The sequence below is a fragment of the Phalacrocorax carbo genome, chromosome 6, assembly GCF_963921805.1.
Source record: "Phalacrocorax carbo chromosome 6, bPhaCar2.1, whole genome shotgun sequence".
Classification (NCBI taxonomy): domain Eukaryota; kingdom Metazoa; phylum Chordata; class Aves; order Suliformes; family Phalacrocoracidae; genus Phalacrocorax; species Phalacrocorax carbo.
The window spans coordinates 6,138,890-6,165,854 of record NC_087518.1 but is presented as its reverse complement, the minus strand read 5'-3'; the positions used below and the strand labels follow the sequence as shown (position 1 = coordinate 6,165,854).

General features: G+C 39.8%; 1 protein-coding gene across 3 annotated transcripts in view; it reads right to left on the bottom strand.

Moving 5' to 3' along the window:
- The window catches only part of MDFIC2 (MyoD family inhibitor domain containing 2), a 48,592-nt gene extending 28,472 nt beyond the window's left edge, over positions 1-20,120 (bottom strand). For all 3 annotated transcript variants that reach the window (XM_064455711.1, XM_064455714.1, XM_064455712.1), the window contains exon 1: positions 20,033-20,120. In XM_064455711.1, the coding sequence (XP_064311781.1) occupies positions 20,033-20,120 (88 nt within the window). The remainder of the gene's footprint in view (positions 1-20,032) is intronic.
- Positions 20,121-26,965: the final 6,845 nt, after the last annotated feature.

The window sequence follows — 26,965 nt, the reverse complement described above, 5'->3', positions numbered from 1 at the left end:
TATTCTTAGAGATGAGATAGATGGGTCACATGCTGTTCTAGCACCACCAAACCTGGTGTGTGCCTAAAATGGGAATAATACTGTTGGGTCTGGCATAGTTGTTTTACTTTGACACAGAAATTTCTGCAAAATGCGCAGAGACTTGGACTGCTAAAGATTTTTCACAGAACAGCATTTGGTGTAGAGGGAGCTTGAGTAGTCAAACTTACATTGTCTATTCAATTCCTCCTTACTATCTCCATGGATGTGTCACTGGAGACCGGTGGAAGAAAAGTTACTTCTTGAATCAAATGCCAGAAAAAGAATGTGCTCTTTTATGACCACAGTTACTTAACATTTTAAATGAGAAACAGGTCTTAAAACACCTTATATGAAAGCTTTAGTAGGTAAAGAGACTAAGGAAGAAAGACCAGATGATCTGCTGATTTAAATGGGGCAGCTTCTTTGTAGTCAATGCACAACTAGTGTAGGGGTGTGAGGCTGTGGGCTCAGTCCTTCCATCTTGTTGGTTGTAGGCTAGTAAAATATTAGTGAACTCCACACAAGGATTCCTGATGTATGGTGATGTAAGAGAAAGGAAGCTCAGGCCCTGCATGATGATAGACTAATTATCCACTGATGTAATCGTCCAACCAGAACAAGAATGACTCATTCAATCCATAAATATCTTGGGGCCTGCTTCTGGTCACATTTGAATTCGTTCACACCAGCCTCATCTCATTTGTTTGAATGGGCTTTCTCCTGAGTTAGAGTGATACATATAAGAAAACCCAGGCCATTAAAAATCAAATCATAATTAGTTTCTCTTAATAGCTGCTCTATTAAAAAAAAGTCAAGTCTTTCAAAAAATATATTAGAAAGCAAATGAAGAAGCTTTAAGTGCATTACGTTTTTTGTTAACCTAGCAGTGGTAGACTTGTTGGTGATGTATCATACTTACAATGTGTTTCTATTGACATTCAGGCTCCGTGTTTTTATATTCCCTTTTCAGAAGTTGTTTCATTAAAAGAAGGTTAGAACTAACAAAATGTAACTACCAGGTTTTGAAAATACTTATCCTCAGAAGAATATTCTTCCCTGACACCTGCCTTTCTTGTTCCAATTCATTTTAAACCTGTTTATTTCAGAACTCTGATTTTACCATCTCATGTTCCCAAAATATTAAGATTCCATTCCCCACCGGTTTACTTTCCTCAGGTTTTTATCTGCTACAAATACGGTTTAGCCAAGATGTTCTTGATGAAACAAAAATACTTTGGCTTTACTTTCTGTTCACCTCATCCTCAAGCAGGTGCCAGGCAATCTGCAGTAGCTCTTCTGCTACCTGGGAAGTGTTCATATATAGAAACACCAGGCCAGCCTCTGTTGTCACGGCATAGAAGGCCAAAAATAGATGACGTGAGAACATATTTCTTCCCATGAAGATTTCTGCAGTTACATGAAGTCTTCAGACAAGCAGGTTTTAGTGTTGGAAGAGGAAAGAATAGTGTTGGAATGAAGACTCTAGACTATGTATTTGTAATATAAAAATAACCTCTATAATATGTATGCTTGATTAGATAGGGATAGACAGACATATTTGAATATTCTTCCTTGATGCAGTGATGAGGGTTCTGCCAACAACTGGTCCTCCATGTCAGGTGTATGCTGTTTCCTCCTATTAGCATAGTTGGAAAACCACATTAAAATTTCTTACAAAAGCTGTATTTGTAACTTATTTAATTGCACAGCACTGGTCTGCTGTGATTCAAGACTATCCTGAAGTATGACCTGCGCTAGACATCATGTTGAGTTAGCACCACTGGTGTGGGGGAAGATGGTAATTTTTAAAGCTGAGGAATGGTGCCAAAAAGAATCACAATGATGCATCTGGAAAGGACCTCCTAGTTCAGCTAGTCTCAGCCTGTGTGACAGGAAAACCTCTGTAGGTTAATCCCTTAGGTGTTTTTCTTCTACTTCTTAGACACCATCAAGTGACAGGGCCTGAAACTCTTCCTGAGGCAGAGCATTGCCTAATCCTCCTTGCTTGGGAGACATTTCCCTACCATCCAATCTACATTTTCTTTTAGCTTCCCAAATAAACATAAGGGCAGGTGTCCTGCTGTGGAAGCAGACAGACATGTGATGAGGTAATTCCAAGTGGAGTAAAGCAGTCAGCACTGCAGGTTCTTCAAAACTTGATTTTTTTCTCTGGAATAATTTGATATTTCCTCCCTGGTCTTCATGGTACTGCTTATTTATTCTTTTCTTCACAGTAAAGGGTCACACTTTCATTCATGTGGGTTTTCTTAAACTGAATTACTCTTAAAGGTTCCAAGGCAATTGCCATTTCAGTTAGGACCTAAATTTGCTGAGGTTTGATAGATACTTTATGTCTAATAAGCAGTGTCAGTAATGATAACACAAGGGATTGATTCTGCTTTAGTTTTTATGACAGTGCTAATAAAGTTCTCTGGCTCCCAGATAACATCTAACAGGCCCTATACTGCAGTGCAAAATTATGGTTAAGACTCAACTGGTGGTTATTGTTCAGTAAATGTTCAACATATTTTAGTGGCGCATTAGTAGAAAGTTAACTATAGTGACTGGTGATTTCTTCCATGGCCAGAAATCTGTCAAACTAGATGTTCATTGTAGATACAGTTGAAACATTCCTGTCTCTGAAAATTTGATCTATGTAGTTAGCTGAATTGTGATGACTTTACAGATAAGCTGTGGTGTAGACACAGATATTTTTTTTCTTAAGAACACAAAGGCATCCTAGGAATAGCCAGGTATCAAACTTTGTTCCTTTGTGTTAAATGGCTAGTAAAAACCACTTTTCTCCAGTTCTAAATAGTCTTTGTTATAACTTTTATACTTTGTATTTCTTAAATCCTTGCTTCATTTTTCTCTTGTAGTCAAGGAGAGGGCTACATCGATCACTTTCTAGGTGGCTTTCCAGCTGTGTATAGTGATCTTTTTAATTTCTTTAGGTTCAGTTTGAATTCTTCATAGAAGAACACTTATGTAATTTCAGCAAAACTTCTAATGTTCTCCCAAGAGAAGGCGAATTTGTGAGGGCTGCCATTATGCTTTTCTTAAAGCAGTCTCTCCCAAAATATTAAGGAAGGAAAACCACAAAATTGCACTAAAATGGCAAAAAAACCCCCTATGTGAAACATACCTTCTTGTGAAACTAAGCAGAAGAACTCTAAGTCCCTTGAAATTCAGAGTAGTCTATAGAGTCTCATGATTTCTGGGAACAGGCTAGTCCAGTACAATTATCCCGTCTGACTGGAGCTCATAGAACTGTCCTTAGTAATTTTTCCTTCAGAGGGATTTATTCTTTGCTGCATTAGTGAATGCAGTCAAACCCCACCAAATATTACTAGAGGCCCCTGTCTTTAAAGCTAGGTGCTGCTCCCTGGAAGCCAAAGGGAGTTTTGCCATTGACTTTGATGAAAGTAGGAACAAGCCCTTTATTTGCAACTTAAAGCAAGTAGGTTAGAATTATGAAGAATTATTATTTAAAATAGCAATGATGTAATATCTGTGTCAATTCCATTATTTTAACACATGTAAATTTGCTCTGCTCTTGAACTCTGGTGAATTTTAATGGCAATATTAAAGAGATACTATTAAGACTACTTAAAAGAACTATTTGTAAGAAGTGTCTCCAGTTGGGGGGGGGGGGGGGAGAAAAGTTTAAATTGCATTTTTATTCAGTCTGCACAATTATTTATTTGAATGGTTTTGTATATTAGAAATATGTATTAGAAGTTGAAAAGATCACACAAATAATTCCAATAGTCATTGGATATGGGAGAGCTTGCACTACTTAGAGAAAGCAAACAGATTTCTCATCCAGCCATAATTTAGGTAGCCTTCACCACAGAGCAAAAAAAAAGGATTTTGATGTACGTTGTGGGCAATGTAGATAAAGTAGTTGAAAATCAGCTGTCTAAATAACTTCAGGGTAAACTTACATTCCAAAGCAAGTTCCATGTCAATAACTCCAGTGTTACACCTGGCTGATGATGGCTACTGTCACTTTCCTGGCAGTCAAAGGGGACCAAGGATTTGAGGGTACTTAACCAGATCCTGTTCTAATTTTACACACAACGTGCATTCCACTGTGACACCAGTGGGAGGAGGAGGTCAGTGTGGCCAGTCCTGGAAAGAGACCTCTTAAAACTTATGTACAAGTCTGTTAGTGTCTGCTGTCCCAAAAGCATTGTATTTTCTGGAGGGGAAGTTTAGTTGTTTTAAAACCAATCCTAGGGTCACAGTCCAGAGCTCAAAATTAAATGGAAGATTTTGAATGGGTTGGCATTGCACAAACTAGGTTCACAGGCGAAAAAAGAAGGTGGTGCTACTTTGTTGTTTTTGGAAGAGAATTGGAAGAGTGATGAAACAAATACTAAAAGAGACTGAGAATCAGGGAAGGCCAGAATCTAATAATTCAGTACTAGCATTTTTATTAAGGGCTCAACCTTTCTGTCACTAAAATCAATGGCAGTCTTTTATGATCTTTCTCATCTACAGTCACTAATTTTGGGTGCTACAATTACTTCTGTTTTTCATGGAAACATGCAGAGCTTATCTTCACTAAGAAGTGCTGGGTACTGGAAACTGCAGTCAAGGGTCTCAGCTACCCAGAGAGCTGGATATTTAGAGTATCTAAATATTATGCATATCTAATCTAGGATTGGGTGTAAAAGTTTACTTTGTTACTGTCTCAATGTAGGATGCTTCAGCTCCTCAAGATGTGGTAGCATAGGGGAAGATCAAACACAGCTGCAAAGTTGAGATCTGAACTGTTCTGAAGTTTAAAAAGGCTCTGGGCTGAGCTTTCACTTGATTTGCTGTAAGAGTATGTTCCTGTCCCAATGTCCAAATCTAGGAAAGAATTAATTTCACACTTCTAAGTAATTGCTTCACCTCCTTTCCTATTAATCACCTTCATGGAACAAATAGGCTGTTTCAGTTGTTAACGGCTAAAAAGGATTTGAGACTCTCAAATGAAAAGTAAAAATTTATCAGTTTTTTTTAGCTGATTAGGAAAAATAATTATGAAGTGTGTGAGCAGAGCTGGACATTGTGAATCATTTGACCTAGCAATTGTTTCTTCTAAGTATTTGAGTACAGTCTAAGAACGCATTCTTAGAACTATTCAGTTTTGATCCAGGAAGAAATGTCTCTTTCCATTAGTTTTTATTTCTTCCTCTTGCTGCAGACAAACCAGACCATTACTAAGGGCAAATCCATGAAGCTTCCCCCAATCCCCCTGAGGGAAAGTTGGAGGAAGCAGGCTTTTTCATCTTAAAATGAGTCTTTCAGTTGTACCAAAAACGCCTTTCAGTTCTGCAAAAGCCACCACATTGAAAAATCTAGACTGACCTATTGTGGCAGGAGGTAAGGTGAGGGTGTATTTGACTAGCATGCTTGTGTAAACTCGCATACAGCTACATTTAAACATCACTGTGTATAAATACAATCTTCATGGGCAGAGAGAGCTTTTTTGTCAATGGAAGCACACCATGACTAAATCTTTTGTTGTTAACTCTGGATATAGCAACATTTTCTGTCTTATGCAACAAACCCTAGTGGTCAGCTTCTCAGAGTGCATCTCCTTGGCCACCAGGTCACCCTAGTTTTGACACAGCTGACCCAGAGCGGAATACTCTGTGCAGCCTGTTGTAGCACAGTTGACAAAAGCAGCTATAGCTCAGCATAAAGTTTCAAAGCAGAGCCAAATGCAGCCTAACAGGCAAGCTTGGAAGAGATCTCCTGCCAGAATCCAAACCCTGTTCTGCCAGTCTGCTTGTAACTTACTGGTACAGTCCACACAGTGCTCTTGAGATTAATAAATTTATAATCCCATATCCCACAGTCCATTACCACACAGTGTTTGAAACGTTTCCCATTAACAAAACACAGTACATGCAGGTAAAAATATCAATGCATCTCATTAGAGGAGGGGTGGAAATTGGAAAATGTGTATTATATTAAAGTCAAGTTTGGGGCTCTTGTGCAAAGTTTGAGGGGGGAAAAAAATGTATTTCTCCAGGTGGTCCTTCAAGTGGAGGGAAGTATATAGTTTTTTTGGCTACACTAGCAATTAGAAACAGGGCAACACTACACCCAAGACGTGGCTCCTAATCTAGGCCAAAGCATTTTCTTCATCTTCCTTTTCTGTCAGAAGGAGATTTGGCAACATACCTAAGCACAAGCCTAACTTCAAGCATATGAGTAATTGTAGTGACTTTGCTCTTGAAATCTTGGTCAAAAGAATCATATCTGATGTTTGCTTTTTTCCAGTGTTGCATAGGTTGTTTCAGGTTGCACAGCAACCCATAGAGTCCTGTGCTCTGATTTTCTTCAGCAATAATAAAGAACTTGGTTGTGACAAAGAAATGGTGGGGCTAAAGTATGGGGGGATTGAACCCTTGGGAAAAATAATACAGGAAAACTGTATGTGATGGATACATGCATTGCAGACCCATGACATGAAAAGCAAACAGGCCAAACAACTTAAACCTTTGTGCAATAAAATCTTTTCTTACCATTTTATAGGAATACTTAAGCTGAAATGAGTACTACAAAATACTGTTGTTGGAAATGGAAGAGGAACGCTGACATTATTGATTTCAATAAGCAGCTTATGTTCTCTAGGTCTCAGTTGTTGACCCTCTGTTGAACCAGCTTATGCCTGGGCACAGAAGAGCACGTTAGGTGGGTGTACTGGATCTAGAACAGAGCTCAGTTGCTAGACACTGCCTGAAAGAGGAGATTCAAATGAACTGAAGTACTTTTAGTCTTGTGAGTAGATAAACAGCTCTTACCTACTCTTTCACTCCTTGGGTTGAAATAAACCTGTAATTCAGTGGGAGATTTTTTTAGGGAAGCAGCTCTATTTGGTATAGATTTATAGAATGGTTTACACCATTTCTTGGACAAATGCAAGCAAATAGAAGATCATAACAGGTTTCCTACCATGCTTTAGGGTACTTTAGGCAAAACCTGCTGCATCAGTTTCTACCTAGGATCTTTCTACCTCACTGGTAACCTAGCATTTCTGGAAAGTTCTTTAATCTATGGAAGAAAAATAGCTAAAGAAATTAGAAGCTTGGAATGCGAGGTCTGTTCGGTTTCTGTGCAAATAAATTGCCTGCAAAACACACGTGGCCCTTAAAGGGCCGTGTTGGGGGAATCATTCCACTGGCAGTGCAGCACCACATGTTTCTGCTAGCCCATGCACTCTGTGCAGCTGCACAACGTATCACATAACGCCGTCAACTGCAAGCACGCTAGCCTGCCGTTCCAATGGGGCCCCAAAAACTGTAAATAGCAATAGGCAAGAAAACTCCCTGAGACACAGCACTTGCTGCGGGAGCATGAATGCTTGAGCCAACTGCCCAAGGCTTGTATTCAATATGCATGAGACTTGACAGGTGGCCACGCCTGGCCCAAGGCACTTAGTTTGTCCCAGGCTTTTGCCACAGTTGCATACCCTGGTCTTGAGTCCAGAGCCTGGATGTCTGCCAGCATGGTTAAGAAGTTGCTGTGGCTTGCTTGGGGGCTGAGAAAGCACTGTGGCCCGCAGCCCTAAGGCCAGACTCCTTGTTGGGTGCTAATAATTGGGGTTCCCAAATCCTCTTGCTGATGTTGCACTGAAATATTTATGAGCAGAAGGGGCACACAGTGTGTGTGCAGCTGAGGTTTTATGGTTAGTCCAGTTAATATTTCAACAATCCAAATTCTTTGAGAAAAGCCTTGATTATGTAGTCAGGACTGTCGTACAATCCACACTTAACCTTCCCAGTACCTACAGTCGTTATGTGATGTTGTGCTCACCCTGCCCATGGAGTCATCTCAGCACTAGGTGGTGTCCCATCCCACATGATGTCGTGAAGCTCCTGCTGTGTTTCCACCTTGTCCATCTTACCCTGTCTCCAGGTAGTCCAGGTAATGCCTACCCAGAGGGATCCAAAACTTCTATAGGGCCAACAGGGCTACCCAGCTGGAGGTGTGTGACTTGAAGTAACCCATCTGTAAGGTCTAGCAGGCTATGCTGCAGGAGAGCACGAAGAAGCGATACTGGACACTGATGTGATGGTACAAGGGCAGTAATAAGGGTGTTTTCTCCTGTCTGTCTCTTTGCCTCCATCCTTTCTCAAACACTTCAGGAAGCTACATGTGACTCACTGCAATGTTACCAGTAATAATTGTCTTAGGCAGCCAGTGTTAAGCCCAAACCTGAATTCTGAACTGTTGCTGACAAATGCACACTGGGCAGTGTCATTCAAGAGGTTCAAAGACTAGAAATGGGAGATGGTAGTGACTTGGGGTGTGCAGCTTTGAAGAGAACTTGCCCTAGTGTTGCTGGGCAGCAGCGAGGAATACTGCAAAGAGGAAACCCTATATATCCAACGTCTGCCCTACGTACAAAAGCACAGGTCTCTGGACTCTCCTGTTCACATCTAAGTGGGCAGGAGGTGGGCGGAGTGCAGCTGAGAGCTGCCAGAGCCTTGGATCTGCTCCCCTGAGCTTCTTGCAAGAGTAGCTGGCCAGGTATGAGGCAGGAGATAAATTACTTTACACTTCTGCAGTGCTATGGGAACATACCTTCTGTTGTGAAGCAAGAAGAGGGGGAGCGGTGCTGTGCTTGTTGGGGCTTCTGGCAGGCAGGATGGGAGCCAAGGGAAGGTTAGGTTAGATGCTGGCTTAAAAGGCACTACCTAGCCATGTGCACGACTTCTTTTTTTTTTTTTCTTGACAAAGCTGCTGAGAATATATCATTATAATTCAATCATTCATTGTTCAGTTGTCTGACAAGTTTTTGTTTTGTGAAAAAAGTATGTTCACAGATTAAAAAAAAACAACTTGGGAAAACTATGGCATTTTACATACAAAATTGTGTTATTTTGTATGAAATTTAACTGAAATGATCTTAATGATTTATATAAAATGAAATATTCAGTTTTCTTTTTTATTTCTCTTTAGCCCTAGTCTCACACAGGCATATTAATGATTATTTGTCAAAGTCACACTGTTTGCTTACAAGGTACGAAGGCTTTTTAGACACTATAATGACAGCTTTTGATTCACTTGATAATATTTAGAATAAGCCATAAAAGCCAATCTTTGAACGAACAAACCGCTTTTATTGGCTTTTAGTGCTATTACTGCTATCATAAGTGGTAAATTGGCCTAATGCAAGTAATACTGCTGTGTCATACTGTAAAAACCGCAGCTTAGTTTTATATTTTATTTATCTTTCATGAAAAAAAATTGAGGTATGGAGACTGTACTATCCTTCTACAACTGTTGGTGATTCCCTCCAACCCAGAGCTGGGAAAGCTTCCACTGCTGTTTGGATTGTCTATGCTTAATGATTGTCATCTCTGATAGAACAGTGCAGATCATAAAGCTAGGGACCAAGAGTGTGGGTCAAGTGAATATCTATGTGAAGCTCATAGGCTAATTATTTAAATCATAGATAAAGCAGAAAAATAAATCATTGCTTAGCTGGAAGCTGAAATAGATGTATGTTAAACACTTTATGCTATATTTGTTATCTTGTTTTATAACAGCAACAGTATTTTTTGAAATAGTAAACACTTAAAATATCTGAAGACAATATGTTTGGTCACAACTTTGTCTAACCAGAATGACTATTAGGTGCCATAATTGCTTTTTCCTATGATTATTTTAACGTTCTTCTCCTGCCTCTTCTATTGATTTGCCCACCTCTGGAATATCAGCATGGATTCGAGGCTTAAAATTCCAGTAGCATACAACTTCTCCTTTTCTTTTAATCAGGAAAAAAGTTTATTGTAAAATTTTACTTGTTTTTTTTTTTTGCAGCATTCTTATATGAGGGAAATCGTTGAGAAGCAGCAAAGTAAAAGTGAAGAGGCCTAAATTGACTTGTTTCCATTCTTTTATCTTCCCCTTTCTTCCTCTTTGCCCATTTTCTATCATAGTGGACTCTTTTCAGTCAGAAATACTGACTGATTTATCAGCCACAATGTAAGTTTAGGACCAGCAGTCAACATAGGTGAGATGTCTGTATGAAAATTTTAAAAGGCATTAAACCTCAGCTTGGTCTGAGTCAAATTCAAAACTGTTATATGCATAATAGCATGGATTGCCCAGTGTATTAGCCTTTCTGTTAACCAACGAGAGAAGTCGTGATTTAGTTTAGTATTGACTATTTTGTTATTCAAAGAGCGTGCAGAGCAAGCGCGGCTCACAGGGTGGAAAGCTGAAAGAACAGCATCTGATAGAAGAGTGTTACATGAAGCAGCCCTACAAAATCGTAATTACCTGAGGGTATGTTCTGGTTTTTTTCTAAGACTCCTCTCAACTTATTTCTAAGGTCTATTTAGTGAGAGTGAGCCTCATGCAGAGAGCCAGCATGAAATGTAGGATGAGAGAGTTCAGTTAACCTTGAAGACCCTTTTTCTGATTGTCAACACACAAAGTTAGAAACCCTAGGAAGGCTAGAGATAGGAAATACCAGTCTGAATTTAGCTTTAGTGACATAAGAACATGTGTTTGGGGCTGCTTTATCTGAGAACCAAGAGTGAGGAAACAAAGATGATAAATGATTCTTGTTTGGGGATGGGGAGAGGCCAAAGTATTGTTTTTTGCATTGTGTATTGGGGTTTATATTTAGCTGAAACTTGAATATTCCAGAGCCAAATGTAACCTAATTGTGGTATACTATGTGACCATTAAAAAATTAGCCTAATGACAGAGAAAAGTCTCTAAGTAATAATCACCAAATTAAGTGAACGCATGCTTGAAATAATTATTTACTTTGAATATGCTGTGGGAACAGGAAGAATCATATTCCAACTCTGATTTTGGCATCCAAGTATTTGTGGATATGTGATAGCATTTTGGCACATGCGTTAGTTGCCATGGGCATGTAACAAACCAGACAATTTAGTGTTCAAAGGGTTTAACCCCTTTTTAAGACAACTGTCTTTACAAAGATCACACAGCAGAAAACTCTTCTCTGTAAATCTGATGTCTGAGTTTGCTTCAGTAGGAAGACATTCATTTGACCTGTGTTTTACTCTGAAGAACTAAAGGGATCTTATTTACCCAAAATCTACACCTCTGCTTTTAGATCACAAGGGCGGTGGTAGAGCCCAGTAGTGTTCCTATCTGCATCTGCTGCAGTAACGTTTTCTTTCCTTCCAAACTGCACGTAGGCATATTTCAGCAAGAAGAACGTAATTTGTCGGTAATCAGTTCTCAGATGTCTCAACACTATCATGGCAATGTTTGTTTTTTCTGTAGAGCACAACAGTGAGCAGTGCATCTACTTCTCTGTCTCGGGAGCCTACTGACATACTCCGGCAGAAGTCTTTCTTCCTGCATGTATTTCTGTACTGTGTGTATTCATTTATGTGTGAGAAAAAAACATTATCATGTTTAACTGCTGCAATCATAAGCACATTAAGTAGACAGATAATAAACAATCCATCTGAATTTATGATTAAGTTAATTGTGTCTGTGTTTTTCTAACATGTTTATTCAGATTAAAGACTGAAATTAAAATGAGACTATATAATCAGGAGACCTTAAGAGACTGAGTCCTATAAAATAAAAATTAATTTAGTTTAGGGGGATAGCAAAGATCTAACACATAAATATTGCTTAGGTGGTAGAGAGGCCTTATGCAATTCTGTTCAGAGATTAATCTCAGTTGTAGTAAGAGCTATTAAGAAACCCGGCTGACACTGAGGGCTTCAGCACCTAATTTTCACGTACATCCTTCTGCCCAGCAGGCACCAGAGTCCCAGATTCAACCTTCTGTACAGCACATGCAGAGGACCAGGTAACTGGGGCCAATAAACTGATGGGACAGGTGAGGAAGCAAGAGTTAACGTAGGAAAAACTACTGGAAGGAATGGGGAGAAGGACCACCCCCGTGTACTTAGGGCTGCTATGCTTGCATTGAGCACCTCTGCCAGCCACTGCTGCTGAGTCAGAGCAGGGGGAGATGGTCTTGTCCCTTCCCACCTATGTGAGATCCCTGCTGGTGAGAGCAGCTGGCAGATTGGGCATGACCCAGTCTCAAATCCACCTTTGCCTCCTCTCATCAGTGTGAGACCACTTGTCAAGGGTGTTCTGCTTTTTATGGGATAGCTGAATACTCTCTCTAGCAGGGACTAGAGCCAATCTCCTCCCTTCATGCAGGTGTCCTACCTGCTGGGCTGTAGTGTCCTTTCCCCTCTCTCTGGAGCAGTGAGCTTTAAGTAGTCCATCCAGACATAGAAACTTGGGAATCTCCAAACCTCAATAATTACATAGGGTATCTGATAGCTGGGGATGAAAGTTTTCTTTTGGAAGGTGTGAATTTGAGTCCTCTCATACAATCACGTGCTCTCATCCCAGATCTGAAGTCACAGAACTACTCATGAATCACTAAGTTGTTCTGATAAGGGGTTTATGTCCAGTATTTTATTATTGGCCATTTAGAGCAGTCACTCTCAATGTCTAAGTATCTTTCCATTTGGACTTAGTTCTAAATACTTTTAAAAAATAGATGGAAAAATAATTCCTTTGAACTTCAGCTAACAATGAATATTTAAACTAATTCCACTTTTGGTCTTTGTCTCAACTTTTCCTGTAATATCCTTCATAAGTAACAGACAAACAGCATCCCCAAGTTTTAGCCCATCGACTGCATTTTGTTTTGAGTACTTAGAAGCAGTTGTATTTTGGAGAAGGATTGCAAATCTTCAGTGGGACAAGGGGAGGCCTATTTTTTCATAATCTAAATATCTTTAAATATTTCATTGAACCCCTCCAATAGCAAGGATTTTGTTACATCGCTATGACGGTCCATCTGGCTCTACATCAGTGTGTAATCCTGCAGGCCTGTAAAACACCTTCTGAAAACTGGTGCTGAACCGCCTATATCCACAATTATCCTGCCTTCAGTGTCGGGTGAAAGTAAATCAGGCCTGCATAGAGGTTGTTTTGATGTGATTTCTATCAAACAATTACGTTCTAGAAATAAACTAAATGCTTATTAATAGGCTTGAAATGTCTGTTTTTCATATTCTGAACATCTAAGATCCAATTAGATTCAAAGGTCTTGCTGTCTTCATAAGAAACTGGTAATAACCCTGAGGACACTTGCATTACTACTCCAGATTAGAAGAATACAAATAATTTTTTGAGCTTTCAGAAATGTAGGGTGAAGTTGATTAAAGAAACAAAAACTGGGCTCCATTTCCACCTTGAAGAGTAGCAAACTGCTCTGTGAAAGTGATATGGCTATTGGAATCTAAGGCCAACCACATCCCTAATAGGGAGCAGATATACCATAATCAAACACTAAAAATTATGAAGCTTCTGAAATACTTATTGCTTTTATTAGTACTGAATTTTCTTTTTCACCCAGGTTACTTAATTCTGTTTAGTACAGGCATTTTTCTGCCTTGTAGTGCCTTAGATCTAGGAGACCAATTTGGCATTTGACCCTTCCCTCTATGAATCGAAGTGGTAAAAATGAGATATGTTGCTTCATTCCTCTTGCCTCATTAATGCCCTAAAATGATTACAGGTATGTCTTAAACTTACTGGGACAAATGAAATCTTTTGCAAGCCAATGCAGCTTTAATGGTATTACTCATTGCTTTGACACTGACCCTTAGGCTAAGATTTTTCCGTGCATCATGGTTTGCCATCCTAAGTACGAAGTGCTATGGAGGCCCTTTGGTATGTGGATTCTGCTCTAACATGTATGTTGCTGAGAAAATAAACAACTGAGTGTCTATATTGTTATTCCATGTTTTGGTCTACTGACACAACTGAGGGCAAAATTCGGAATATTTTACCCAAGCATAGCAAAGAATAGAATTGGTCTGGAAAACTTCCAGAGGTGAATGAAACAACATCTTCAAGTCTTCCCCAGCATTGACAGTTGAATGAAATAGACTTTTCTCTTCCTTTGGAACAAATTTACTTAAGGCAAACTTAAGCCTTCACTTACATTTTTACAGTCAATAATCCAGCATAGGAGTGTGACTTTTTAAACTTAACCCTATCACCCAGAGAAGTAGCACTATCTTTACAGTACATTCATTCCACTTTTGTGGCAATGCAGTCTTGCATCTCCAAGGACCCTCCAGTTCAAAGATCAAGGACCACTCAGTTTATAAAACTATAATTAGGAGTGGTGAGCTGGGACCATTGCAGATTTCATATACTCCCTCTCCAATGGAAGAGAGTCTTTAAATCTGCTGTTTTATAACTTAAAGGAAGGGTTGTCTTGATTAATTCATTTGGTCATAGTTCTGAAGCTGACAAGGCATCTTCCAGGAATTTGAGGCCCCTGGGATCTTTGTCATCAGTTTTTAAATGTGTTTTTATGTGTGTGTGGTGGTCTTATCTGGAAACAGTCTGCTTGGATTAGAGCATTCATCTTATAAGCATTTGGCATTTTCTTTTACATGAAATTGAGAGGTACTTCTTTGCTATCAGTCTTCTATAAAGCTTTTCAATCAAATGACTTAATTCAGGCTGGAAGAAGAGAGTGAAAAAAGCTTCTGGACCCAAGTCAGCAAAATTCAGGAAACAAGTGTCCAAGTCTATGTAAAATTGTATTCACTGACTTCTGAGTTTTGAAAGAAACTCTAAAAATGTCATTTAGCTTCCTAAATGTAGGGAGGCCTGTCAGAGCAGAACACTCTGCTGAGAATCATCTCCCTGAAATCGAAGTACAAGCCCCATAACAGTTATTCCAGCCCCTGCAAACCAGGTAAAAAGCTGGAGGGTTGTGAAAGAGCTGGGAAATTCCCTGAGCGTCTCCAGGACAACTCTTCCGCAAAACCAGTCTCATGGCGTTGTCCTTTGTGCTTTATTACTTCTTGTAAAAGTCTCTTAAAGCTCCTGGGTAACCGGTGAGAGGGGGATGCTGGGGAAAAGGCATTTGAGTGCTGCAATATGAGAAGCTTTTGCTATTACCCCCAGGAATATAACCCCAGGACCAGGCTGTGGGATGTTTTGGTGTGGTGCAGTTAGAAATAGTCTGTTGCTGCACTAGATTTCTGGGATGTACCACTAAGAAATGTGGCACAATCTCACCCAATGGGATTACTTCTGAAATAAAGTATTATCTGAATAATGTGAATAAAGCCACTACAGCCAGGTCTATGATATGAGTAAATCTCCCTTTTCATATGAAGTGTAGTCCTTGGAGGGGTGAAATATAATCCTGAACAGAGGCTCTATTTACCACTTAAGCCCTATTTTATGGTTTAAGTGCTGACCTTGTGCTGACCCTCAGTACAGGGCTGAATTTCACCCTACAGCAAAAATCTGCTGGCTAGAGCAGCCGATTAAAGAAATTGGGGCTAGACTTTTTACTATTTGCAAGACAATGAAAACAGGCTTATTTTAGACAAAAATGTTTCTGATTTATGAGAATTTTAGTGCAGAAAGGGGCTATTTTGGAGAAAGTCTTGAGATTAACGTTTCAGTTATATTTTTGGCAGGAGAGCAAGGAAGTCATTTCATTAACTTTTCACTGGAAGTTATATATGGAGGGCATTTGTGTACACAGCTGGGCAGCATAAAACAGGAGGGCTTTGTGTGGAAAATATCTGAAATGAAATTTCATTTCTGTGCAACTCGGATCTGCGTTCCTGGGCTGCCGTGGCCAGTTTTGGCTGAAACTGTCAGAGGGCAGCATTAGGCCCTCGCACATTTTCCCTTCCATTTGCAAGGGATGCAGGAATAGTGAACAGACCATTGCTGCTGGCCCCTGTGCAAAATCAGTGTCACCTTTTATAGCTTTATGTCAGTCAGATAAGCTCCTGCCTGCTCCCATGTATCCATATGGCTGTAATCATCAAGTGATACCAAGAGATTAAATGTTTGTAAGGAACTCCAAAAGCCACATGCTGAGGCTGGTGTGAATTTAGCTCTGCTTTGACCTCCTTTCCCACCAGATGGTTGCTAATCTGGCACTAAATCACCACCATGATGGGAAGAGCCCTGGTCCATGTGGAGGAGGCAGCTCTGTGGTTGTGGCAGTGCTGTGCAAGGTGGGAGCATCCCCAAGTCAGCCCCTGGAAGGGCTACTCATCCATGGATACTGCATTTCTAAAAGCATGTTTTGTATAGCTTCCAGATTTCACAGGACCCTCTAATTGTGCTTGATTAGGAGCCCACAGAGATATTTCATGCTTGGGGTGTAATGGTCTGCTTGTTGCATATCTTGTGGGTGCATGAAATAGATGGGGACACAGGCCCATGCAGAGGATGTTTCTTTAATATTACCTTCAAGTTACATTGGTCATTCTTTACTTATGCATATTCATATTTTATATACTCTGTCATTTATGTCACTTTGTGCATGTCAGGGCAAAACATGTATAAGTGGGGATAATGTGTGTGCTGAGAATTCCTGCTTTAGTTTAGTTTTTCAGGGTAGAAATGCAGGTAATTCTGCAAATGTTTCTTTGCAAATGAGTTCATGTTTCACTCTGCCCTGATGTTTTGTAGGTGTTGGCATGGGGAACTCTCTATCTCCATCCAAACCTGCCTCCTATCTCCAATGCCAAGCTCTTCCCCATGGGAAGAAGCAAGCAGAGATAACTGCCTCCAGTCCTACACAAAATAGGGCTCATTCTCTGGCTTTATTCTTATGTCCCAGGCTTTTCTTGAGTTGGTTCTCACCTGTGCTAAGGTCAGATAAGCAGAAAGAGGCCAAGAACTGCCTTTTCTCTGTGCTCATTCATACAGATTCTGGTTGATTTGCATGTGATGGTCTGATGCATACCCTCCAAGCACAGGCTTTCTCATCTGTTGTGTGATCTTTAGAAATAGTCCTGAGGAACATGTCACACTATCAGAAGAGATTGCTGGTATAAATTCCTTGCCCTAAGACATCTTGGGATAGGACTGTGATCATTTCACCATCCTCATTCACACTCTCAACCCAGTGAGTCTCTCATATTGTCCACATCCAGACTTAAGTGCTAAGAGCCTTAGGAGGTACAGAGACGTATTTAGGACTTTCTTAAAGTCTAGCAAACCTAGAGCATGCATTTATTGGTCCGCTTCTTTGCTTACATTTTTGTAATGATTTTGTTATAGTTCTGCAGTCTGCTAGGTGCTGCAGAGGACCTCAGGCCTGCCACAAAGAAAAAGGTTTGTAGGGTAAGCAAGAAAATAAAAGTACAAATGTGCCAATGCCCATCAAAAAAAAAGTCTGGGGCAATGATTATGTAGATGTTTCTCTCCAAGTCTGTGCTGGCTTGTGCAGCATTATTTTTTACCCTGTTATCATTAACTCCCATCAGTCTTCTGGTACACCCATGGCAGGGGAGCAGGAGCACAGTAGTGGGTGTAAATGACTAACTGAGAGATAGAGGCATGAGTAGGACCACTTATGATCTTCATGCTGATACACTAAGATACAATCCTATATGCACAGCCTAATGTTTTCCTATAATATTTTTCATAAGGCTGGTTTGGTTTCTGTTTTGCTTTGTGGAAGAAGTTTTCCCTCAGAATGAGACCTCAACTTCTGCTTTTAGAGGCTTGAAGACAGGAGCAAAATTTCTTATTCCAAAAAAAAGAAACCAAACCTAAAATACTGGATGCCAGATTAAAATCCCCATCCCTTCTTTCCTGATTAAACAGCTTTTAAGGTTGAAAGACAAAAAAAATGCAATTGGCGCCTTATTTTGATGTTGACCCACTGCACTACCAGTCCAAAGGCTATTATTTTGCAAAGCATTAGGAAAAAACTGAAGTCTAGGAAAGATACTAAAGCCACAGCCTAGTCTATATTTTTTGTTTATTTCTGATACTATGTGGTTCATGATTGTTTTTTAGAAGGAACAAATAATCAATACAAAACCATGAATAAAAATAACTTTTCTTTAAAACTGGTTGCTAAAAGAACATATAGTCTTCTTACTGTGCCTGACGGAAACAGTACAAGTCTGTTCTCCACAATTCATTGTTTATTGGAAAGCCTGAAATCTATACATGAGATATTTTTAAAACATTTAAACATAGAAGTTAAGCTTCTGCTCCAGACAATTTGGTTTACCATATTCTAAAAAGCCCAATGTGTACCACAGAACTGCTTAAAACAAAGAAACAACAACATTTTTAAAAAGCAAACTTCAATATAAGATAAAATAATGTCCATATTCTTATCTCAAGGAAAATTTCCTTTCCTTGTGAGACACATTTTAGCTATTTATTGATTCAGTTGCTGTGTAAGACCTTCAAGGCCCAATTCTGCTCTGTGGCACTTCAGAGAGAAGAGGTGCCAACAGCAGCGTTTGGCTCTTTCTGAAAGGCTAGCTCCTCCAAGTACAAAACAATCAAGCCATTACTGATGATCCAGAAACTCTGGACGGTGTCTCTCCTTAGGAAGTGGAGAAAGAAAACATTGTGGATTAGCATCACTTAAGTGAAATGAGCTCAGGAACATCCAGGTGAGAGAGATGCCGCCTGGCTGCTGGAGTAGGTCTGGACTAGAGGATAAATAACCACATGGGACTCTGAGGGCCCGTGCCATCAGTGTCATCCTGCTCAAAGTCCCCTGTACCTTAACACCCCCTTTGTAAAGCTGCAAACCTCTTGTGCTTTAATCTGTTCTGATGGAATAAACAATTAATTTACATGTTTGCTGTTTACAAGCTAAAGCAGAATGCTGTCTTGTAGGATCAGACCCAGATCTCCCTCACCTGTATTGCGCCCTGTGATGCCCGGATTGCAAATCCTCTGCTTGCAGAGTTTTTAGTGAAGTTAGCTGACACCTTGCAAGCAGAAGATTTTGTGTCCAGCCAAACAAAGCCTGCGTGTTGGCCATTCGGCTCTGCTCGAGCGTGCGATTTTCATTCTGTGGAAGTGCTGCATAAACAATGAAGGCTGTGAGGCCTACTTGATTGCAGCTCCTCTTGCAGCTGAAGGATCTAACGTACAATTAACTACATGAGCTTAAAAGTGATGCACATTTTACAGATGATATAAATACAGATATAAATGAGCCTTTTCCTCTATATCCTCCTAGGTAATGTTCTCAAAACATGAGGTCACTTGTTGAGTGTTCCCAAAATACTTTTGTTAGGATTAGAATGTAACTGTTCTCATTAAAAACCAATTTGCACCTAAGCAAGCATGGATATTTAATTTGTATCACGTGCATTTTGAAAGCCTCTGCTTTGAAACTATTTAATTCATATTCTTGTGCGTATATGAAATACAACATGAAGTAACATGAAATACAATATGAAGTAACTCTGCTATGACCAGCAAACATACATAAAGATGTAATAAGTTATGTACTAACTTGGCAAATCAATTTTCCCAGCAAGAAATATATCCCTTCCTTCTTTATGCGTACAGGAATATGCAATAAGAAAACCTTTACAATGGTACGTCTTCTAAATAGTTTAATAAAATGTGGTATTTGAAATACCATTATTTGACACGTTATTTACATAAAGGCTGAAAAATGACAGATATTAAAACAAAAAAGGTCTCCTATACTTGTTTTTATAACTTCTCTACTTCTGAGAGTCTATATTTCATAAACCGTTGACAACTGATGCTACTTTATTCTAAGATAACACACTCCCAAATCCAAAGGTTCAGGGTTGATCCTCACTCATGTTTGAGAAAACCAAACAAATGTTAATCCAATTCAGTAATAGTTTGAGTTAATAATATTTCATCAGAATTAAGATGATCCTTACTTCTTAGTGGCTTATAGTGCAGGTCAAATAAAGCTACCTCAGGAATGCCAGGATATTAGAAAAATGAGCTTTCAGGTTACTTTGAAATTTGGCAGTTTAGGCCTTTATGCACCGTAAACAAATATACGTGCACGTTTTGTAGAAGTCAAGCTATGGAATTCATGTGGTAGAAATTCCTGGCCATATTTAAGCCTGTAAGGTATTTTTATGCCTTTTTCTTCAAAAAAGAATTTTTGATAAGCAAGAAATATCTCTGAACACAAACCAGTAACTAATAACTCAGCAATGTAGCTTACCTTTCTTCAGCCAAGAAACATTTTGCTTGTCATGTTCAAAACTTTCTGCTGGTTTGATTTTTACCTTGTCTGTCTTGGCTTCTGACATCTGGGTGGGGGGAGAAAAGAATTTTGGGATGTCAAGTTCTTTTAAAGAAAGTTTCTGACAAAGAAATATGTTTTCTGTTTAGGTTTCTGCTATAATAAATTGTGTTTACTTACACAGACACATTTTTTTCCTGCAGATTATTATGCTATGTAATATCTCACCCATTAAATTTATGTTCTGTTCCTAACTGCTTTATCAATATTACGTAGTTGTTAGTAGCTGGATTCTTTTGTAATGTAACTATAGATTACATTATGCAATGAATGAGTGATATGGTCATAGCATGCTGGTAATAGATGTACATATAACACAGAATAGATACAGTCCGGCTAAAAAGGAGGCATCCAGTCTGCCTCTTTACTGTGGTTCAAAGTTGCTGTAAAGCCTGCTGTCAGAGAGAGGTATAATTATGTAAACACTGATAAATATTTATAAAGGCAACTTGAACAAAGTGTATTAAAAAGGTCTTTACTGCCACTTGCGACAATTTATTTGCTGTAATGCAAAGAATCACATGCAAGTTACAGTACCTGAGGGTATTATGTATACAGTAGCTATCAGCCCGTACACTGTGGTTTACTTCCATTGCCTGCTAGGAATAAGATTAAGCTGTCCGGGCTTCTTCAAACTGCTTTATATTTTCACCAAATCCAGTTAGCTAAAGCATTTCTCTATTTTTACCTGTATCTTCCAACTGGGGGTGAAAGCAGCAGGGTTCAGACGCTGAGGAGGAGTGCTTTCGGCCAAATCCCTCGCTGTGTGTTGATGTCCAGCATTCCCATACACTGACAAAACCGAAAGGATGAGCAGTGCACTCTCTGCCTGCCTGCTGTGTGGTGCTAGATTTGTCTTGCTGCCAGAATCAGCCAACTTATTGCTGAGGGGTTTTTTTCCCCCCTTTTTGTTTGCATGCACTTCTAGAGCTGGGTAGGGAAGGAGGGGGGTAATCAGCATCCCAGCACTAGTGGAGGGATAAAAAAATCAAAAGCTTTGCAAAAAGAAAAATTGGTTTGGAAGGGTTATTACTGCAGTTCATAACCCAGCGAATCTGCAAGAGGAGGAAGAAAATAAAAAGGGAACCAGGAAATTAATAGCGACAAATCAGATAAACGTGTCAATGTTTTGGCTAAATATAAGTTGAAAAACTGAAGGATGTAGAAATTAGACCCTAAATGTCGATTTACAGCTGCCACTTGACAAATAAATGGTCTAATCCTGCGGGGAGCTGAGTGCTGTGACCCTTCCAAGTTCAGGAGGGTGAAATCCACCATCACCCAGGAGGGAACGTCTGCAGAGGTGAACCTCTGTTGTAACAAACCTGAGTGGTCTCAAGTGGGGACAGCCCTTGTGCTGGGTGGGCTTGACAGCGGCAGGGGACAGGTTATTAACTGTGGCAAGAGAATTTTTAAAGCCAGCTGTGAATAATATTGCTCTAATCCTAGTTGCAGTACCATCAAGCCCAAAGAGAGCAAGATTTTTTTGGTGCTCAGACGTTGCATTTTACTTTTTCTGTAGGACAAAAAGAAAATGTCACTCTGCTTCCCAGACCCGAATTTTGAAAGTGTTTGTTGCAGAGCACATTTGGCATTACTCAGTTATCTTACCTTTTAAGCTACATTTACAGAATTTCAAGCAGCATTTGTCACCAGATACTGTAATCCAAGATCCCAGTGCTTAAGTCTGGCCAATAAATAATAACATATTCCCTTTGTTATGACAATTATCTTTTTCTACTCTCCCATCACATGTCATTCTTACAAGAAATAAAAATGTTTTCTTTTTTTTTTTTTTTTTAAATCCGCTGTGCCAACACGACTGAGATTCTTCTACCATCTTTAGCTAATTGTGAATTGCATGGTAAGTGCCTACTTACATCTCCAAACTGCAATGATTAGTCTTGCATGGTTTGAAAAACCTATTTTAGGCAGGGTACTTTGGGAATGATTGCAACTGCAGGGGGAAAACATCTAGGGGTAATATTTTCAGATCTTTGTTCCATTCGCCTTGGATGCAGCTTTGAGAATCTTGTATTTTCAGTTGCAGTTCCCCTCTTTCTCCCAGAAACACTTACCTATTTTTTTCATGTTATTGCACCTGCAAAGCTTTAAATTTATCAGTGGTGCTGATTCTTCAGCTGGATTTGTCAGGGCAGGCTATAGAGCTCCTGGTGAGTCCTATTAAAATCAGCCGAGCTCCACACAGATCAACCTAGACCTATCTGATTGCAACTTGGACCTGATGCTACTGTGTATTTTAGAAGCACTGTTTAAAATTAAGTAATGGGCTGTTGCCAAAACAAAGTAGAGAGACAATTCTTTTTCTCTAGTTCTTTCAGCACCCCCTTTCTCTTTTTCTAGAGATTTTGTCAAAATCCTAATGTGTCCTGAGGAAAGTAAAGCAGACAAGAAAAGCTCCCTCCAAAACCACAGCCCTGAAAGGTGCTGTTGCTTGAAATAACAGCCCCTGAACTCTTGTCCTTAAGGGTTTTTCTCACTTAGGCTCTCCTTGAAACCAGCAGGAGCTAGGACTGAGTCTAGACTCAGCATCCAGGAGTGCAAGAAACCAACACCGCTGGCAGCCCATTGCTAAATACATCCCACAAACCATCACAATACCAATTTGACAAAACCAAGCAGACACGAACCTGACTTTATCTGTACTTCAACAAAGATAATGCAGATTACTGTTCTGAGATGATCTCTTCATGCGCTGTTCTCAGTTGAGGTGCCCTGCAGGACCCCTCTGCATGCTGGTCGTGTGCAAATCTGCAGAAGTTACCTAACCTGAAACTCAGGAAATAGCTCACTGATGAGTTAAGAAAACTCATATGAGTTTCCTATTCAGCGTATTCTCCATTGCTGACATTCAGTTAATGGTCCTAATGTTTTCAATCCAGGAACATTAAATGTAACCTTTCTTAATCTAAATCAACTCCAGTTTTCTACTGAGACATGTTTCTGTGTGCTATTTTTTGCCTCATTTAATTAAGTTATTTTGGATAAATGCATCAATATTTCTGTTTCCTAATCAATCTTAAAGTAGTTAGAGGAAAGGTAGGCTTGCCATGCATCCTCGGTAATGCCAGGCTTTGCAAAGGAGGAAAAAAACATTGAGAGAAGGTCATTAAAATATTGAGTAAACTTGTTTCTATTAAAGCTGTAATTGAATTTTTAAAGCCATGGCCCATTTTAAACACCGAACTTTAGTTTATGGTTTGATAATTCATTTCACTTTTATTTTATAGGTTTTATTTTATAGCTGTTAAATAGCTATGGGCCATCACTTGTTCCTTTTCCTTCCAGATTGTGAAATAGGGCATTTATATGGAGGATAAAAAAAAAATCATAATGCCAAAATAGATGTGATATCAATCAGTTGCCAGATAAATGTACTGTATCAAGTGCTTGTTGAGATTCGAGAGTATATTTTTCTGGTCTGCTCAACTGGGAGTGCATTCAAGTCTTTGCAGAGTTGGAGAATAGGAAACTTTAATAGGTTGTAATAACCATCAAAGCAGAGAAAAAAAAAAACTCATTGCTGGTCCTAGCAAGCATCAAAACTGTCAAGGTTTCCTTGTGCTTTTAGTATTAGGTCAGGAATCCAGACTCAGATCCTGTCCTGAGTCTAAGGGAGATGTGTAGCTGTAGCCAGGAGAGTTTTTAGTTACATCCATGGGTACAGCATTTACAACACTATATTTCACTCCCTAAAGTGACTTTTTAGTTGAGGATATGAACTGTGTGCCTAGAAGTTGAATTTTCCAGTGTGAATTTTCCACAGCACAGCATTAGATTAAGCAGTTATTTTTTTCTTGCACAATCCAGGTAAAATTTAGCCACTTGACCACTGGCAAGTGGCGCTCTGTAGCTTCGGAATACCCCACAGTGCAGTAAATGTGTTTTAAAGGGAAAAAAAAAAAAAATATGATGAAACTATGCCTTTGCTCCCTTTTGCACCCTGGGGTGATCATTTCCAATAATAAAGTGAGTATAATGTGATGTGCCCTGTCAAAGTTAAGGAATCTCTTCTTGATCTTGTGTCTGTAGGTAGAATATTAAGTTGTGGGAACACGATATACAGCCAAATTATCCTGGTGATTACATGTAAAATGCATGGTTTTTTAGCCGAACCATCATGTTCTGTGAGTGCTTCAAATTCAAAACAGCCTGTTTATAGAGACTACCTCAAACTGGCACTGACAAATGATCTATATGCTGCAGAGGCTCTGAGCAGTACAAAGACCGTAGGATTTTTACTCCCCTCATTCTGCCTTATAGAAACTTCAGATAATTTTTCAACAACTCAGTGTCCTGCAAGGGGAGGCATGGGGCTTTATTTCACTTTTCCACTCAGTGCCACTGTAGGTGGATGAATGTCTGGGGGTGTGTTTAGACTGGAGGATAGAATAAAAGCTCAAAGGGTTGTGAAGGCAGATTAGCATGGAGGTGGCTAATAATGTAGAAGAAGCACAAACCTATAAGATTAAGAATGTTCCATATTTGCACTAAACAGTAAAGAAAAGAGAGAGGCTGCATGTCTCTCCTTTTCCAAGAGGGCAGGAGGACGGTTACTTGATGTCTGTACTAAAAGGTGATGATGGGGACAATGTTAGGAGGAGAGGACGAAGGGCAAGAGTGAAATGATCTTGGAGGTCTTTTCCAACCTTTATGATTCTATGAAATAAAGTTGAGAGGATGATAGTGTAGTGCTGGGGTAGGGAAGGTAGAAAGACCCAGCCTCTAACCCTAGAGCCATGAAAGCCCCACCCAAGCTGGGGAAGGGCCTCTGAATGCAGCTGAACACTTTGGCCATTTTCCCTCTTACCAGCAGCAAACTCTTAGAGGCCTGAGTCAAAATTAAAATCCAGGCTTTACAATAGTTTTATTGCAACATATGAGCTATGTGTACCTTTGTATATCTGGCTTCAAGCAGAAAATCCTCACATGCTGTTTTGTGTCTTGTCTATCACAGGCCAAATTCTCCATTACCTCTGTGTGCCGTCTTTACGGATGCTTCTGCATCACCCTGGCATTTAGGTGGGTGCGTTTGGGTAGAAAGTGCCTTACACCCAGGAGCTTTTAAAAAAATCATATATAGAGTGTTATGGGACAATTTGCTCTTTTAAAGGCTCAGTTTGGCATGTTGGGAAAGGCGGGTGAAACAGGTCCCTTGGGTGGACCCCTCCAGGCCAAGGAACACCTGCTGCAGGAGACTTTTCTGGACAAATATTTGAAAGCCTCTTGGGCTTTACAGCAAAAACTGGGAAACACTTGATAAGACGAGATGGAAAATAAGCTGAATGATGTCATTGCTGCATTATCACAGTGTATACTGGTATGAAGGAGATGAGAATGTGACCATCTCATGGAGGGGGTGTATCCTTTGGCGGATGGGTGTAACCAACAGTAGTTACAAGACTTCTATGGGAGTGTACGGGAGCTTGTGTAACAGGGGCAAAAAATGAAGGTCATATCTTCACTGTAACAGTTCATTATTACTGTCTAGAAACTGGCTATCTCAGATTATTGCAAGGCCCCTAGTTGACTATTTTTACAGGAATTTTAAAGAATTTCAGAAGACCATTTACTCCTTGTTTAGCTCAATGCAGGATTGACTTGTGTCTCCTTGCCAATAGTCAGACATCCCATCCTTGAAGTCCCACGAAGATGTCTAGGTACACTCCCTTTCAAGGCAGTCTGCTCCAGTGCTTTTCTATCCTGATAACAAATACAAAATTTTTCTTGATGTCTTACCTAACTCTTCCTTCACTGTAGATTCAACCCATCACCTCTTACCCTTTCCATTCTGCTTGTGCAAGGCTGAGCTTCCTATCCGTTTGTGACAATCCTTTCAGCAGATAAAGGAATGTTATCACAGGTTCCCTCAGCTTTTTTTAACACTTACATTTAGGTCACATTCATTAGCCTATGGTCAATCTTATGTTCTTTGGAGCTTCACCTTTTTGGTAATGTGGTGTCCAGAAGTGGTCACATTCCTCCCGAGTCTTCGCCCACATGGGATAGAGCAGTGAGGTTACTGGCATGTTTTACAAGCATTCTTCCTGTTTATACATCCCAGTATGACATTTGTTGTCTTTATGACAGCATGAAATTGTTGAATTATGTTTGGTTTATCATCCATCCTGTTCCCCAGATTCTCTTCTGCAGCGTAGCAACGTAACCAATTGTTTTCTTTTTTTATGCAACCGATTATTCCTACCTAAGCACAGGATTGTGCAGCTGTGCTTCCTGAACTTCATCCCAGTCTTCTCCATATTATTCCCCTGGTTTGTGAAGATCATTGTGAACTCTCATCCTGTCCTCTAAAGTGCTTGTTAGCTGTGACGTGTGGTGGTTGACCTGGTGGATGTTTGCAGGATTCCTGTAGATATCACTTGCCTCTGCTATATAGGCGCTTGGATTAGGTCAGAAATGAAGCTTTATCTTTCCCAAACTGCACTTTCCTGGGTGGCATGTGTGCCCCCACTGTTTGTTCCTTGCAGGAATCCATTAATACCTTTAATCTCTGGCTCTTCGTGGTTTGATGAAAACAAGGCATCTTCTTGAGTATCAGTAAGACACATCTGTGTGCATAAGTACATATGTGGGGCCATAGAGGAAAATCCCTCATGTTTTCAGCAAGTCTAAAGTGCATGCTGGTATTGCTGACAGCAATACCAGTGTCTTTAATATTATTTGCAAGCCAGGTAGGTGCAACGGTGATTTGCTATGTCTTCCATCATATGTAAAAAAGCCAGTGGCAAGTATTTTTTAATGAAGAGGAATCTGAGCACTTACGGACTCCTTTGTTGACTGGCAAAGCTTGACAGCGCCTCCCTTAACGGC